The sequence below is a fragment of the Trachemys scripta genome, chromosome 1, assembly GCF_013100865.1.
Source record: "Trachemys scripta elegans isolate TJP31775 chromosome 1, CAS_Tse_1.0, whole genome shotgun sequence".
NCBI classification, from domain to species: domain Eukaryota; kingdom Metazoa; phylum Chordata; order Testudines; family Emydidae; genus Trachemys; species Trachemys scripta.
Window position 1 is genome coordinate 296486867 of NC_048298.1, and position 14394 is coordinate 296501260.

Genomic DNA, 14394 nt, shown 5'->3' on the forward strand with positions numbered 1-14394 from the left:
TGGCCTTCACAACACCCTCTGGCATTGAGTTCCAGAGGTTGACAGTGTGTTGCGTGAAAAAATACTTTCTTGTGTTTGTTTTAAACCTGCTCCCTATTAATTTCATTTGGTGGCCCCTTGTTCTGTATTATGAGGAGGAGTAAATAACATTTCCTTATTTACTTTCTCTATACCACTCATGATTTTATAGACTTCTATCATATCCCCCCTTAGTCATCTCTTTTCCAAGCAGAAAAGTCCCAGTCTTATTAATCTCTCCTCATACGGAAGCCGTTCCATAACCCTAATAATTTTTGTTGCCCTTTTCTGAACATTTTCCAATTCCAATGTATTTTTTTTGGGCGGGGCGAGAGGGATGGGGTGACAACATCCGCACGCAGTATTCAAGGTGTGGGCGTACCATGGATTTATATAGAGGCAATATGATATTTTCTGTCTTATTATCCATCCCTTTCTTGATGATTCCCAACATTCTGTTCATTCTTTTGACTGCTGCTGCACATTGAGTGGATGATTTCAGAGAACTATCCACAACTATCTCTTTCTTGAGTGGTAACAGCTAATTTAGACCCCATCATTGTATATGTATAGTTAGGAATATATTTTCCAATGTGCATTACTTTGCATTTATCAACATTAAATTTCATCTGCCATTTTGTTGCCCAGTCACCCAGTTTTGTGAGATCCTTTTGTAGCTCTTCGCAGTCTGCCTGGGACTTAACTATCTTGAGTAGTAGTTTTGTATTATCTGCAAATTTTACCACCTCACTGTTTACCCCTTTTTCCAGATCGTTTATGAATATGTTGAATAGGACTGGGCCCAGTACAGATCCCTGGGGACCATCACTATTTACCTCTCTCCATTCTGAAAACTGACCATTTATTCCTACCTTTTGTTTCCTATCTTTTAACCAGTTACTAATGCATGAGAGAACCTTCCCTCTTATCCCATGACTGCTTATTTTGCTTAAGAGCCTTTGGTGAGGGACCTTGTCAAAGGCTTTCTGAAATATCTAAATACACTATATCCACATGCTTGTTGACCTCCTCAAAGAATTCTAGTAGATTGGTGAGGCATGATTTCCCTTTACAAAAACCATGTTGACTATTTCCCAACAAATTATGTTCATCTATGTGTCTGACAATTTTGTTCTTTATGATAGTTTCAACCAATTCTTGGTGGTGTATCCTCTGTGGTGAACATCTCATCTTGTGTTGTGTGGCCTTGATGTAAACCACACTTCCACACCCTGGAGAGCTAGGTGGGATGGGCATTGGTGCAGTTGCAGAAGGGGAAGATGGTCTACGCCTATAACCCCTATTCCTTTTTCTCTGTAGGTCCTGACAGGTAGACATGGCAGAGTAATAGATGGATTATTGAGGCCTGTAGTGTTTCCTGGAAGGGACTGGGGTGTACAACTCAAGGGACTTTAGAGTCATCCTTGAGTCCTTTAGCCCACGGAGCTTTGTCTCTCTCTGTTCCGAAAAGAATGAGGATCACTCAAAGGGCAGGTCCTGGACAGTTTGCTGGACCTTGTGCGGGAGCCCAAGGACTGTAACAAGGAACTCCTATGCATGGAAGCCATGTACCTAGCAGCCATATGAGCCGCGTCCAGAGCAGCTTATAATGAGACCTTTGCCACCGATTTTCCCTCGTCCACTAGGGAGAACTATTGCCTAGCATCTTGTGTCAGCAAGTCTTTACATTTCTGCATGGAGTCCCGTGTATTAAAGTCATGTCTGCCCAACAACATCTGCTAATTTGCAATTCTGAGTTGTAACTCCCGCCCACAGAATAAACTCCCCTATCAAAGAGGTCTAATCTTATTGAGTCCTTTGATTTTGGGATTGCACCCTGATGTCCCGGCCTTTCTCTCTCGTTGGCTGCTGATAGTATTAGGGACCTGGAGGTGAGGGGATGGGTGTAAAGGAGCTGATACTTTGGGCAGGTACATAGCACTTTTGCTCAGCCCTTTTTGAAGTGGGGGGAGGGGATGCAGGGATCTGACATAGGCTCTTAAACAAGATCCATAATGGCCTCATTGAGAGGAATGACTTTAGAAGGACCTGCAGTGGCTAAAATATCGAGCAGGCTGTGGGAGGACTGTTTTACTACTCCCATCTGTATGCCCAGATTTAAGGCCATCCCATTTGAACAATTCCTGGTGAGCCTTTAAGTCATCTGGAGGAGGCAACATGCCACCTCCTGAGACTGCTGTGTCAGGGGAGGAGGCCAGCACTGGTTTCTGATGCTCTTCCTCCCCTTCTTGATCTATGGGATCCTGTTGTGCCTGCTCCTGAAGTCTGGTAGCAGCTCAGTACCGGAGTTGGGAAGAAGTGCCCATCTGGTGGGAAGGTGAAGGACGCCTTTTTTGAAGCCACTGAATAGGAGCACCTGGCATATGCTCTGGAAACTGGGGAAAAATACCACAAATTCCAAAAGGGCCACAGGATCAGTTTCAGACCCCAGTGACCTCCTGGCCACCACTTGATGGTACTCCTGTGACTGGATCCATGGAAGGGTGGGAACGTTTGGAGGTGTAATGAGTGCAGATTTGAGGACAAGAGACCCAATCGCCTACTCAGAAGAGGATGACTCTTTTTCTAATGACCACAGGGGTGCAGCCCCTGATGGTGCCGGTGATTGGTGCCTAGGTGGAGAGGTTTGTAGAGAGGCCAGCATCGCAGGTTTCCCCTCTGATGGTACTGTTGGGCGAGCTGTAATGGGTAGGTGAAGTTTGTCCAGTACTGAGAGTTGTAATGATCCAGCTGGTTCCCCTGTGCCCGCTGACACCAATAGCAATAGCTGTTTTACTGCCAGCCAAACCAGTACCAACAGCGAGAGGAAATCCCTGGCAGCCGCAAATGCCTCAAGCATAGTGTTGGTACAATGCAGTGTCGCAGATATGAAAGCTTCTTCTGGCTCTGGACTCGATGGTACCCGTGTAGGTGCTGGAGTCAATGTTGCCAGCTTCTGCGGTAACGAGGCAGAGGAGTGTTGTGGATCACCCTCTTTTGGTAGTCTGCTTTTTATGACTCTTCCTAGGCACTGGGGGATTTGGATCAGTACTGGGACTCTATACAGTAGAAGCGGCACTCCTTACTGACACTGGGGCATTCAGTGCTAAGTGTGACCAGCCTGGCTCAGATGGAGATCTCAGTCTCACCTTCATGAGCAGAAAGTTTAACCTGGCTTTCCCATCTTTTTCTATGTGAGGCTTAAGTCCTTGCAAATTTGGCAATGGTCCCCAGTATGAGCTTCTCCAGCGCACTTGAGCACAAGTCACTCAAGGGCATAGCTTTATTACAGAAAACGCAGGGCTTGAAGCCCAGTGACTGAGGCATCCCTTGGCTCCGGGGATTGACAAAAAAGCAGATAAACAAAGAAAATCTACCCTAATGGGTACCACTGAGAAATAAATATTTCTGGTGATTGTGCATGGGGTGTGCACACACCAACAGTAGAATGCACATGTGCAAACACTCGAAAAAGAATTAATATTTGCCTGTTTTCTGTGTAAAATGAAGCACAACATACAAATATAACTTAAGCAACAATTCTTGAAAACAGTGTAACCATACTTTTATTTTTGACATACCAATCAATGGATCCATTTCAATAGGAAGATGATGGGCTTGATCCAAAGAATATCCTGGGGCTCCCCTGAGGCCTACAGATGAAAGGAGGAATAAAACAAATATGGAACTTGCTTACAAAATTTTCACATTGTTTTTCCAGTATTAGAATTGTAAAATGATTATACCCCATAAAAATGCTTAATCTTGTTCTATCAATTTTTAAGATTCCTTTTTCCCTGTGACAAAATATATAAGTTATTTACTCAAATAAATAAATAAAATTAAATACAAATATATGTGCTAACTTTGAGCCAACATCTGCTATTGCTCACTTCAGCAAATCAACTCCTGATTTACAATGGTGTAATCGACCATTATGTTATATATAAATACTGGGACAGAGCCTCACAGAGCCAGCACAGTGGTACAAAAGGGGAGGGAAACTGACTTAAACAGCCAACTGGAGATTCCTTTTTTGGAGGGAAATCCATGAGTGGTGTAAAGCTGGCATAGCTACCTCTATTCCAGCCACAGCTAGTATAAGAGATATTTCAGGGGCCTAGCCAGGGAGTGCTGCATTTAGCAAACCTAGTCCACACAAGTGCTACTAGAGAGTCATTACTGTTGGTGCAATGTAGAGCTATAATTAAAAAGTCATTATTTGCCAAGCGTCACCATACAGTGTATTGGACCAGAGTTTCCTCCTATGCTTAGCAATACATATCTTGAATACGTGTGGTTAACTGTTAGTAGTTCTTGGCTTTTACAATGATGACCCCTATACGTGTGTGAAGAAGATAACATTTACACATTTCTCTGAACTGATTGTTCAATAGTGAGTGATGGAGCTAGTAATAAGATGAGGCCCCTCTCCCATCACACATGGATAGTTTATATTAACATACTATTCTGACAGAGTAGATCTATCTTAAATGGCAGTATAAAAGTACAAGTGCATAAATTCCATCCGTTTGGGGAATAACATTCTAAACCCATGTTGGAAATGTTCTGCTCATTGAAACTGCTTCATTATTTTTTCAGTTTACTTAAAAGAAAACTATAATTAAAAAGAAAATGATATCTAATTTGCTTTGTGCTGCAAACTGAAATTGTGTAAAGTAAGCAGCACTTATCGTCTATAATCTGTGATGTTTTAATCAGAATTGACATTTCAGAGTTTTCTACTATTTGTGGCCAATTTACTGAAAATACATTTATCAAATCCTCTAACAAGTATAACTCTGGACCCAGCGAATCAGTCATGTTGCAAGATCTCAAGCTTGGTATCCACAATTGATTGGGAGAGGGGACTAAGAGATTTAAATTGGGACATAACATGATGATCTTTTCCATGCCAGACCACTAGACTGTTTGCCCTTACAGCGTATGTAATTTATATTTATATATATATATATATAAAATGTCTGGAAAGTGACATATAAATATATATATTTATTTCCTTTTCTTCCCAAGTCTCCATAAGAGGAAATGGAGACTACTGCAGAATATGAATATACACACATACTATAACGGGTTCAAAAGAGAGCTAGATAGATTCATGGAAGATAAGTCCATCAATGGCTATTAGCCAGGATGGACAGGAATGGTGACCCTAGCCTCTGTTTGCCAGAAGCTGGGATTGGGTGACAGGGCATGGATCACTTGATGATAGCCTGCCTGTTCATTCCCTTTGGGGCATCTGGCATTGGCCACTGTCAGAGGATAGGATACTGGGCTTGATGGATCTTTGGTCTGATCCAGTATAGCCAGTCTTATGTTCTTATGGTCTAGGCAGGGGTCAGCAACCTTTCAGAAGTGGTGTTCCGAGTCTTCATTTATTCACTCTAATTTAAGGTTTTGCATGCCAGTAATACATGTTAACGTTTTTAGAAGGTCTCTTTCTATAAGTCTATAATATATAACTAAACAATTGTTGTATGTAAAGTAAATAAGGTTTTTAAAATGGTTAAGGAGCTTCATTTAAAATTAAATGAAAATGCAGAGCCCCCCGGACTGGTGGCCAGGACCCGGGCAGTGTGAGTGCCACTGAAAATCAGCTCGCATGCCGAAAGCGGCACGCATGCCATAGGTTGCCTGCCCCTGGTCCAGGTATATTTAATCCTGTTTTAGCATGGGGGATTGGACTGAGTCACCTCTTAATTACCCTTCCATCCCTACATTTCTATGATTCTATATAAGACTTAGAATATTGTGCCCCAAGCCCCTGAGTGTTTTAGCTTGGATTTCTTTAGATGCATTGTCATTCTGAAGTGTATCTGCCTTGGTGAATTAGATATTGTGAGGTAGTTTCAGAGATAATATACCAATAGTAGTATTGCTGTGGAGTCTCTTAATATACAGTCTCTTAATATAGAGCGAGTTGCAATGGTCTAGTCCTGAGGACACTTCAATGGTAAAGTCCTAATCTGATAGGGAGAGGAAAAGTCTCCTGGTCAACCAAAGATGGCAGAAAACACTATCTGCTGGTGTTGTGATGTGTGTATCCGGGAGCATGGTATATCAATGTCAGACAAATCATCCTCCTTTCTTATACAGGAGTTTGCTATACCAGGCTGCAAACATTAATGCTTTTTTCTTTTCTATATTACTGAGCCACAACTTTTAGGCCCTATTTATCACTGCAAGTAATCCTCACAAAAGGAGTGGGATGGAGAGGCAAAATTGGTGGCGCAAGACACTTGTGAGGGAGGTACCACAATTTGGATGCAGGATAGTTGGTGGGGGGAAGGCAAATGACTCTTTCCAAGGTCAGAAGACAAACCTAATCTTCTGTAATGTCAACAGACATTTGAAACTTACTATCACCATACCTTTTAAATTAAGGATCTTCCACTGACTATCCTTATATTTAGTAATAATATAGTCAGTTTCTACTAATGAAATAAATCTCTAGAGTAGCATGTCATAAAAGTAAGATGGTCCTCAATTAACCTTGTAAAATCCATTTCACAAATCAGTAGTTTAACACCTCACCTTAGAAAGCTAGAGACTTAGTATTAATGCACAATGCACAAGCTATTATGGAAAAATTAAGCTGTGTTTACATCTTATGATGGTACCTGAGTATCTACAGTTTTATGTTCATGAACCTATTCTAAATGCTAGATTGTTGGATTATTATTGTTGGAATAATTAAGTAAAAAACACTACAATTAAATGATGTCACAGTTTTATAATAGAATACACACCTTTAAAAGTTCTTTTATAATTTAAATCTAAGTAGGCAAGAGAGACTTTTTAAGATTGTAAACCAAACCAGCAAGAATTAGAAAATTCAGCATTAAGACTGATACTCTGTTCTAAATTATGCAGTTGTGAAGTAACAGAAAATGGCACATACAGTGTAAAAGCTAAGAACAGTGTAGGATTTATTTTGGATTTCTTGACTGTTTTGTGTACCCTTCTCTTTTGCCTTATTTATTCAAAAAGCATTGTGGTGTTTTAGATAAGTACCAGGGTCGCACAAAGGATGCATGGTTTAGTTCACATATGGTTTGTGAACTGAATTCTGCATGTTAGCAAAGAGGTTCGTGTTTTACGTGGATGTAAGTGAACAAAATAGTTACATGAACCTCAAGGAAAAATCAAGGCCTATAAGGCTTCTCTTAACTAAAGCATGATTGCTAGGGAACACCTGAGGTTTCCTTAGCTACCGCACCAGCTATTATTTACCTTTGTCTCACTAAAGTGGTGGGAGCGGGTGCGTTTCACTAATCCCACTGTTCTACTGCCCACTAAAAGATCCTTTTAAGAAATGGAGGAGTCAGTAACACATACAAGGAGGTTCCCCAAGGGGCCTGCTAATGGGCAAAGGTGGTTAGCCAATGTCCCCAGAAGACTTGAAAGACTAACAGAACAATGTTATTAAAATTAGTATTAAAGTACTGTAGGACACTGACTTGTTTATGGTCTCTTACACTGGGTTTCTCAACTGCCAGTGTCACAAATGACTGTAAGCAAATGACTCTTTTAGCCACATGGCCACCACCTGTAGCAGGCTTAGATTGCTAATTCTGAACAGAAAACATCTTTTAAATACATTTCCATTTCACAATTTATATACATCAATGACTACTTCTTACCCTTCAAACTTTTACGCTATAAGGCTGAGCAAAATTAATATAATTCTCTTTTAAAAAGAGATGTGTAAAACTCTGGATAAACTTTGGGTACCTCTGAATGTGGAGGTACCTGATATAATACTCAAAGGTAATGATAAGTCAGATACCTGGATTTGCTTAAACTACCTCTAACCAGATAGCTGTGCAACACCATTTACATGTGTATTGCACAGTGTCAGAGCACAGAAACATTTAGAATAGAAGGGAATGTTGAAATAGATAGATGACCACTTAGTTGTTCACAGGGGTAATGATTAAGTTCTTCTACTTCATCCATACTGGACACTCTGTAAGTGGAGCCAAGGAACACAGTCCTTTAGTTTTTGCTTGTACTATTGACTCTTGTGACCGACATCTGAATAAAGAACAGGAGTACTTGTGGCACCTTAGAGACACTCCCTCAAATAGTGAACAGTGATATACACATACTAGCTAGCCCAGCACTATGTATTCCTGAAAATTGTGGCATATTATATATGTGGTGTCAAGAATAATAGTACTGTCCCAAAAATGTTACATTAAAGACTGATACCGATGTAGCAACAAAGCAATTGGCTGCCAAGCTGATGTGGTGGCTTTAGGTAGGGTGCTTCTTGGAGTGATACCATGGAAAATGGACACTGTGAGTACTCACTATACAGAGGGATAAGTGGGTAAAAATTTGTTGCCTATCTGTAGGCGAGTGGGATTAACCCAGATACTCTACTTGAAACTTAAAAGATGCACCGCTTACAGAATGTTTAAATAAGAGATCTATCTATGAGCACATACCTACTGTGTTGTGCCATCTATTCACTGCAAAAAGTCTGCTGCAAGTCACAGTTACCACTGCAGGAATGGTAAGGTGGGGAAGCGTGTTGGCTGCCACGTGTGTGACAGGAGAATTTGATGGAAATTTCAGCACCATTATAACATCCTGCTGCATCTGATCTTTAAACATGAGTGGACTCTGTGGAAGGAAACACTGTTGAGTAGAAAGGAGAAGAGAGCAGAAGAAAACAGAAGGGATAACACAATTAGTGAGGAGGTCTGAGGGAAAACAAGGTTAAAATGAGTAGGCAAACATGTGTACATACAGGGAAAACAATGCTATCTGCACTAGCAATATAGGAGGGAAAACTATTGCTGGATCATTACATGAGGACAAATAGAGAAAAGGTTTGGTTAAGGTCCATTAGGTTATCATAGCAGGTTGTAAAGTGATAAATCAGCATTAATTCAAAAAATCAAAATACAAAATGATCAGAACAGTTAATATTCATACACTGTAGAAAGGAGTCAAATAGAAGAGTCAGTTAACCCAATATTACATCAGAAACATACAATTGTATAAAGTCCAATGGCTAAAACAAGAATTTTTAGAGGAGGAACTCAGTGCATTGTAGATTTAAGTTAATCCTTTAGAGAATACTACATGAATTGACTTTACTTTTTATTCCTTACAAATCATATTAAAAGGTATAAATGATTATAAAATCAGGGTGATAATTCTGTATGTAAAATATAATTTTTTCTCATGGCTAGTAATATTTTTATCATCAGTGAGATTATATGAATCACAGAACTGGAAGGGACCTCGAGAGGTCATCTAGTTCAGTCCCCTGCACTGGTAGCAGGACTAATTATCTAGACCATTCCTGACAGGTGTTTGTCTAACCTGTTCTTAAAAATCTCCAATGATGAAGATTCCACAACCTTCCCAGGCAATTTATTCCAGCGCTTAACCACCCTGACAGTTAGGAAGTTTTTCTTAATGTCCAATCTAAACCTCCCTTGCTGCAATTTAAGTCCATTGCTTCGTGAAGCCCAATTTGCATGTATTAGATGTCTTCATAAATTAACTGCTGTATCAACTAGGATGAATTCTAGGAATTTTCTGAATCTACTGATTTAAACTGCTGTCTAAAATACATTATCTACATTTTTAAGATCTAAAATATCTATCTATCATGTAAATTTGCAGATACTGTTTAATTAAAAAAAGAGCAAAACTGAAATTTCCAGAGGAATTGCCATTTGCACAATGTGATTTTCCTTATGGGTAATGGAATCTATGAAAGCTAATGAAAATATTATGATCTGTTTACTGAAACTTCATAGGAAGTTTCTTGCCCTCAGATGTTTAAACCGAAGACACTAATAGGGACAGATATCAGTATTTTTCACTTTGGCTACATAATATAATTCTTTGTAATGAGCACATAAAAGAGTGCGTTGGTAATTAATGCTGAAGTTCAAATTGAAATTACAAGGACATGATGTGTTCTTTCACAGGAATGGACAGAAGGGTTCCAGCATGATTTGAACTACATTTCTTCTTTCCTGACAAGCAGCCAATGTCCATAAATCACCCTCGAACGTTTCCCCTTTTTTTGAAACAAAATGTTCAATATGAGAAAAGCATGCAGTCATTTTTATTTCATGCAGTTATACTCAGCAAATACATATTTATGAAGATAGTTTTTAAATCCAAGATTGGGCAACAGAAGTCAGTGACTGTAGGAAGTTAGAGCTATTCCAACTTCCACCGTGCTGTCTAAGAGCCTGCATTCAATTTCTGCACAGAGTAAGGGCTATGGCATTGTAGGCAACTCAGGGCATGAAAAGAAAGTGTTACTTAAATAGGTATTTTATGACCTATAAAGGATCCTCAGGTTGAAAGGAAATAAATTCTCAACCAGCAGTTATATCTCACCAGGTGCATGGCAGAGCTCCGAGGCGGATGTGGCTCAATAAGCAACTGAGATGGCGTCTGTCCAAAGTTCTGTATCTGTGCCTCCATGGCCTGCAGGGAAAGGAGAGTGATTGTCATAATCAATATGCATCAAAGAGATAGGTCAACACACTATTTGACAATGCAAGCAAATCCTAAGTCAGCCATGAAAAAAGTCCAGAAAATTCACCGGGTGCTCTTCTCTCAGGCTGCAGACTCATCCAAGTGTTAGTATTTTGTAGACAAGCTTTGCTTCTCCTTTCAAGCATGCTTCAGTTAACCAAATAACCGTTCTTATTTCCAATAGCTGGGGTTACATGTGAAAATGTTAACCTGTGAGGACATGCAGTTAAGGTCTTGAGAGATTTCTTTGCACCAAATACAACACATATACCTTAATAAAGTCCTTTGTAAGGAGGAAAGTATGAGGATCTCTAATAAAATACGCCTCTGGGATCTTAAAGGGGGGGAAGCAAATTGAGAAATCAAATTCATGGATATTGTATAAGAAAAAAAATAATCACAATTTCAGTAACACAGCAGTTAAAAATAAAAAATACTGGAAATATATCATTTCAAGATACACTATAGCTACAGGAGTTACAATAAAAGTCTTTAGATAATGATCTAACTTCTAGGTAGTATTCTTTTACCAGATAAGACAATATTTAGTTTTCGGTTTATTTTGGATGAGTTTTCACATGTCAGAATATCGACTGTTGTAAAACCATGAAATATATACCGGTAATTAGTAATTTCAACTTTAAATTTCAGGACCAAATTCTGCTCTCAGTGTATGACACAGAGTAACTCCACAAATAGTAGAAACTGGCCCGCAGACTGAGATGTTTCAACCACCTACACAACCCACTCAGACATCTAAGTGTTTTTATGGTATATTTAAAACAATTGCTGGCATTTTTTTTTATTACTGCCTCCACTAATGATACTATTTAAGAACTCTACCATGCCTTTCAGATACCCAGGCTGCATTTCAGTGGATTTCAGAAAATCCAGAACTACACTAAGTTAAGCAGCTGATTTTAAAAAATACTAAGTAGTATATACCCATATATTTGAAAGGCCTGTGCCATAAATAATTTTCTTATTTGTGTCAATGAGTTTCTCACCTTAGCATGTAAAGAAAATGCACATGAAAAAGCCCCCTAAAATATAAACCACATTGATAAATTATATTATTTCTTCTAAAACAATTTAAGAGGCAGTAGAACCTCTTCAATGTGCAGTCTGATTAAATATACTCTTTATAATCCACACAAAACAACTGCCAGAGGGGTAGCAGTGTTAGTCTGAATCTGTAAAAAGCAACAGAGGGTCCTGTGGCACCTTTGAGACTGTTAGTCTTAAAGGTGCCACAGGACCCTCTGTTGCTTTTTACAAAACAACTGCTGGCCTCTCCCCATTTCTCAAAAAAGAGGTTGTAATAGATGCGTAGGTCATCTCCTAAAATGTCGGTAATATTTAAAAAATATATTACAATATATTTGCTGATAGTCAATGAATTATGACAAATAAAATACTGACAAAATAAGAATCTAAGACAAAGATTTATGATAGCATGGGATGGATAAAGTAAAACCAGGATGACTTGTTCAGATGACAAGAGATGGACACTTAAAATTTACCTGTCAATAGTATCCATTATTTTACAACTAAAGATATCCTAGTAAATGCTCACTACCTTTACTTTATGCTACTGATCTTGAGAACAATGAAGTTACTGGTAATCCTGGCAGTGAATTGAATGAGTACCAGGATCAAGACCTTAATCTGTAAACAGGCAATACTGGGTATTGTTGTCAGCTTCTACTCACAAAGATATTAAGTACAAAAACCCAAAACAATCCTAAATTCCTCTATGAATGATAAGTATTATTTTTTTCTTGTGAAAATGTATTTTTAAAAACATTTGGAACTTTTTAAGGAAATGAAACTATATAAATAGCTTTATTTAAAATGTATGTAACATTACTATGCTACTGCACAAGGGGCACCATAAATAATAAGAATTTGCAGGTCTGTAGCTCTTGTTCTTCTACACAGCTCAAAATACTTTAGAAAGGTAAACAAGTCTTATCATCCCCATTTGATATATGCAGTGAAAACTGAGACACAGAGAGGTTAAATGACTTGCCTAAGGATACACAGCATATCTGCAGCAAATTTAGGAATAGACCACAGTTCTCTTGATTCCTAGCCCTGGGCTCAGTTTACTAGATCAGTGTTTCCCAAACTTGGGATGCCGCTTGTGTAGGGAAAGCCCTTGGAGAGCTGGGCCAGTTTGTTTACCTGCCCCGTCCGCAGGTCCGGCTGATCGCGGCTCCCACTGGCCGCGGTTCGCTGCTCCAGGCCAATGGGAGCTGCTGGAAGCGGCGCGGGCCGAGGGACATACTGGCTGCCGCTTCCAGCAGCTCCCATTAGCCTGGAGCAGCGAACTGCGGCCAGTGAGAGCCGCGATTGGCCGGACATGCGGACGGGGCAGGTAAACAAACCGGCCCGACCCGCCAGGGGCTTTCCCTGCACAAACGGTGTCCCAAGTTTGGGAAACACTGTACTAGATCATATCATACACAGATCAAAAGCAGATTCCCTAGAACATCTCTAGTAACTCAAGCAACAGGCAGGAATCGGAAATAGCTATTATAAACAATTTCTGTATAACTGGTGGGGCACTTACAGTATTTCAAATTAATCACAGGACCTGTACAGGCATAGAATTACTTTTTCTTAATAATCACATCTCTTGCTTTGTATAATGTTCCTTAAAATTCTATTCCAATGCATCATTATCCTTTCTCCCATCCACCAAGTCCTCGGTACCAATGTACAAAGCACTACCATCACTCCTTGAAACACACAATCATTCTAGCTAATTTAATATTTTTCTTATAGAATTACATTTACTTTTATTTCACCTTCAAAATGTCCTCAATGTAGAAAGAGCATTAGCTCTGAAAGCACTAGCTTACCAAATTTAACGTCTTTGAAACAGCAAAACTACAATTATATTAGTGTTAGCTTACTTAGTAAGGCATTGCAGGAAAGCAATTTGAGGAACTGAATTGAGACTCCCTGCTGTTTTTCCACACATAAAACAACATTCGTACTCAAACACTTCAGGGAGTGTTTGGTAGTGTATGGTCAAGCTTTTATATCACAGAAAGCAAGGTCTTATATCAAAGAAAACAAGGTCTTAAAGGAAGGAATTAGGGGATACCTGTCCCAAAGCTGTTAGTTGTATTTCACAGGAAACAAAATGAATCTGCTAAATTACATGCAATTTGCAAGTTGAAAAGGACATCCAGCTCAAACACCCTCATTTATGTAACCCGGAAAAATACAACTTTATAACGTTCAAAATAAAAATATTGCTTCTCATAAAGTAGCTAATGGATAAACATGCTGTACATATATTGAACATCAATACAGATACATCTTAGTTACAATAAATAATACTCTAAAAATTATGTATTTTGCTCATGAGCAATAGATGCTTGTGTTTATATTTTCACATTTACAGACATACTTGACATCCGCCAGGGCACTGGGAAGCTGAAGGTGCTCTGCACCTTTCAGGATCAAGTCCCATTGTCACCTTCCTGAAGAATGAACATGCAACTATGTTTGTCTCTCAGTATGGCCGCTGACTTTGGCATTTTGGGTGAGTATTTTATTTTCACATAAAAGAAGCAGAAATCAATTCTTCCATTAAATGACAGAGGGAATCTTTGTTTCTTCAGGTGTAATAGGTAAAAAGGGCACATTTATTAAATGTCAAAAAACCCCAAAACTCAAGTTTTTCTTTGACATTGGTTTCTTCATTACTGACTGAACTTGTAAACACAAACAGAAACATTTTATGGTATAATGGCTTTTTATTAGTTATTTTCCTCCTATATATTTTTAAGATGAACATGGAGAAACACAGGGACTATTATT

At 39.1% G+C, this 14394-nt stretch overlaps 1 protein-coding gene across 14 annotated transcripts in view; it reads right to left on the reverse strand.

Annotated features, from left to right (window-relative positions):
- NBEA (neurobeachin) overlaps positions 1-14394 on the reverse strand; it is an 834265-nt gene that overhangs the window by 25625 nt on the left and 794246 nt on the right. For 6 of the 14 annotated variants that reach the window (XM_034758620.1, XM_034758626.1, XM_034758617.1 and 3 more), the window contains 4 exons: positions 10829-10891; positions 10417-10506; positions 8493-8685; positions 3600-3671 (listed from right to left, as the gene is read on the reverse strand). In XM_034758620.1, the coding sequence (XP_034614511.1) occupies positions 3600-3671; positions 8493-8685; positions 10417-10506; positions 10829-10891 (418 nt within the window). The remainder of the gene's footprint in view (positions 1-3599; positions 3672-8492; positions 8686-10416; positions 10507-10828; positions 10892-14394) is intronic. The other 8 variants (XM_034758628.1, XM_034758627.1, XM_034758622.1 and 5 more) reach the window with 3 other exon arrangements.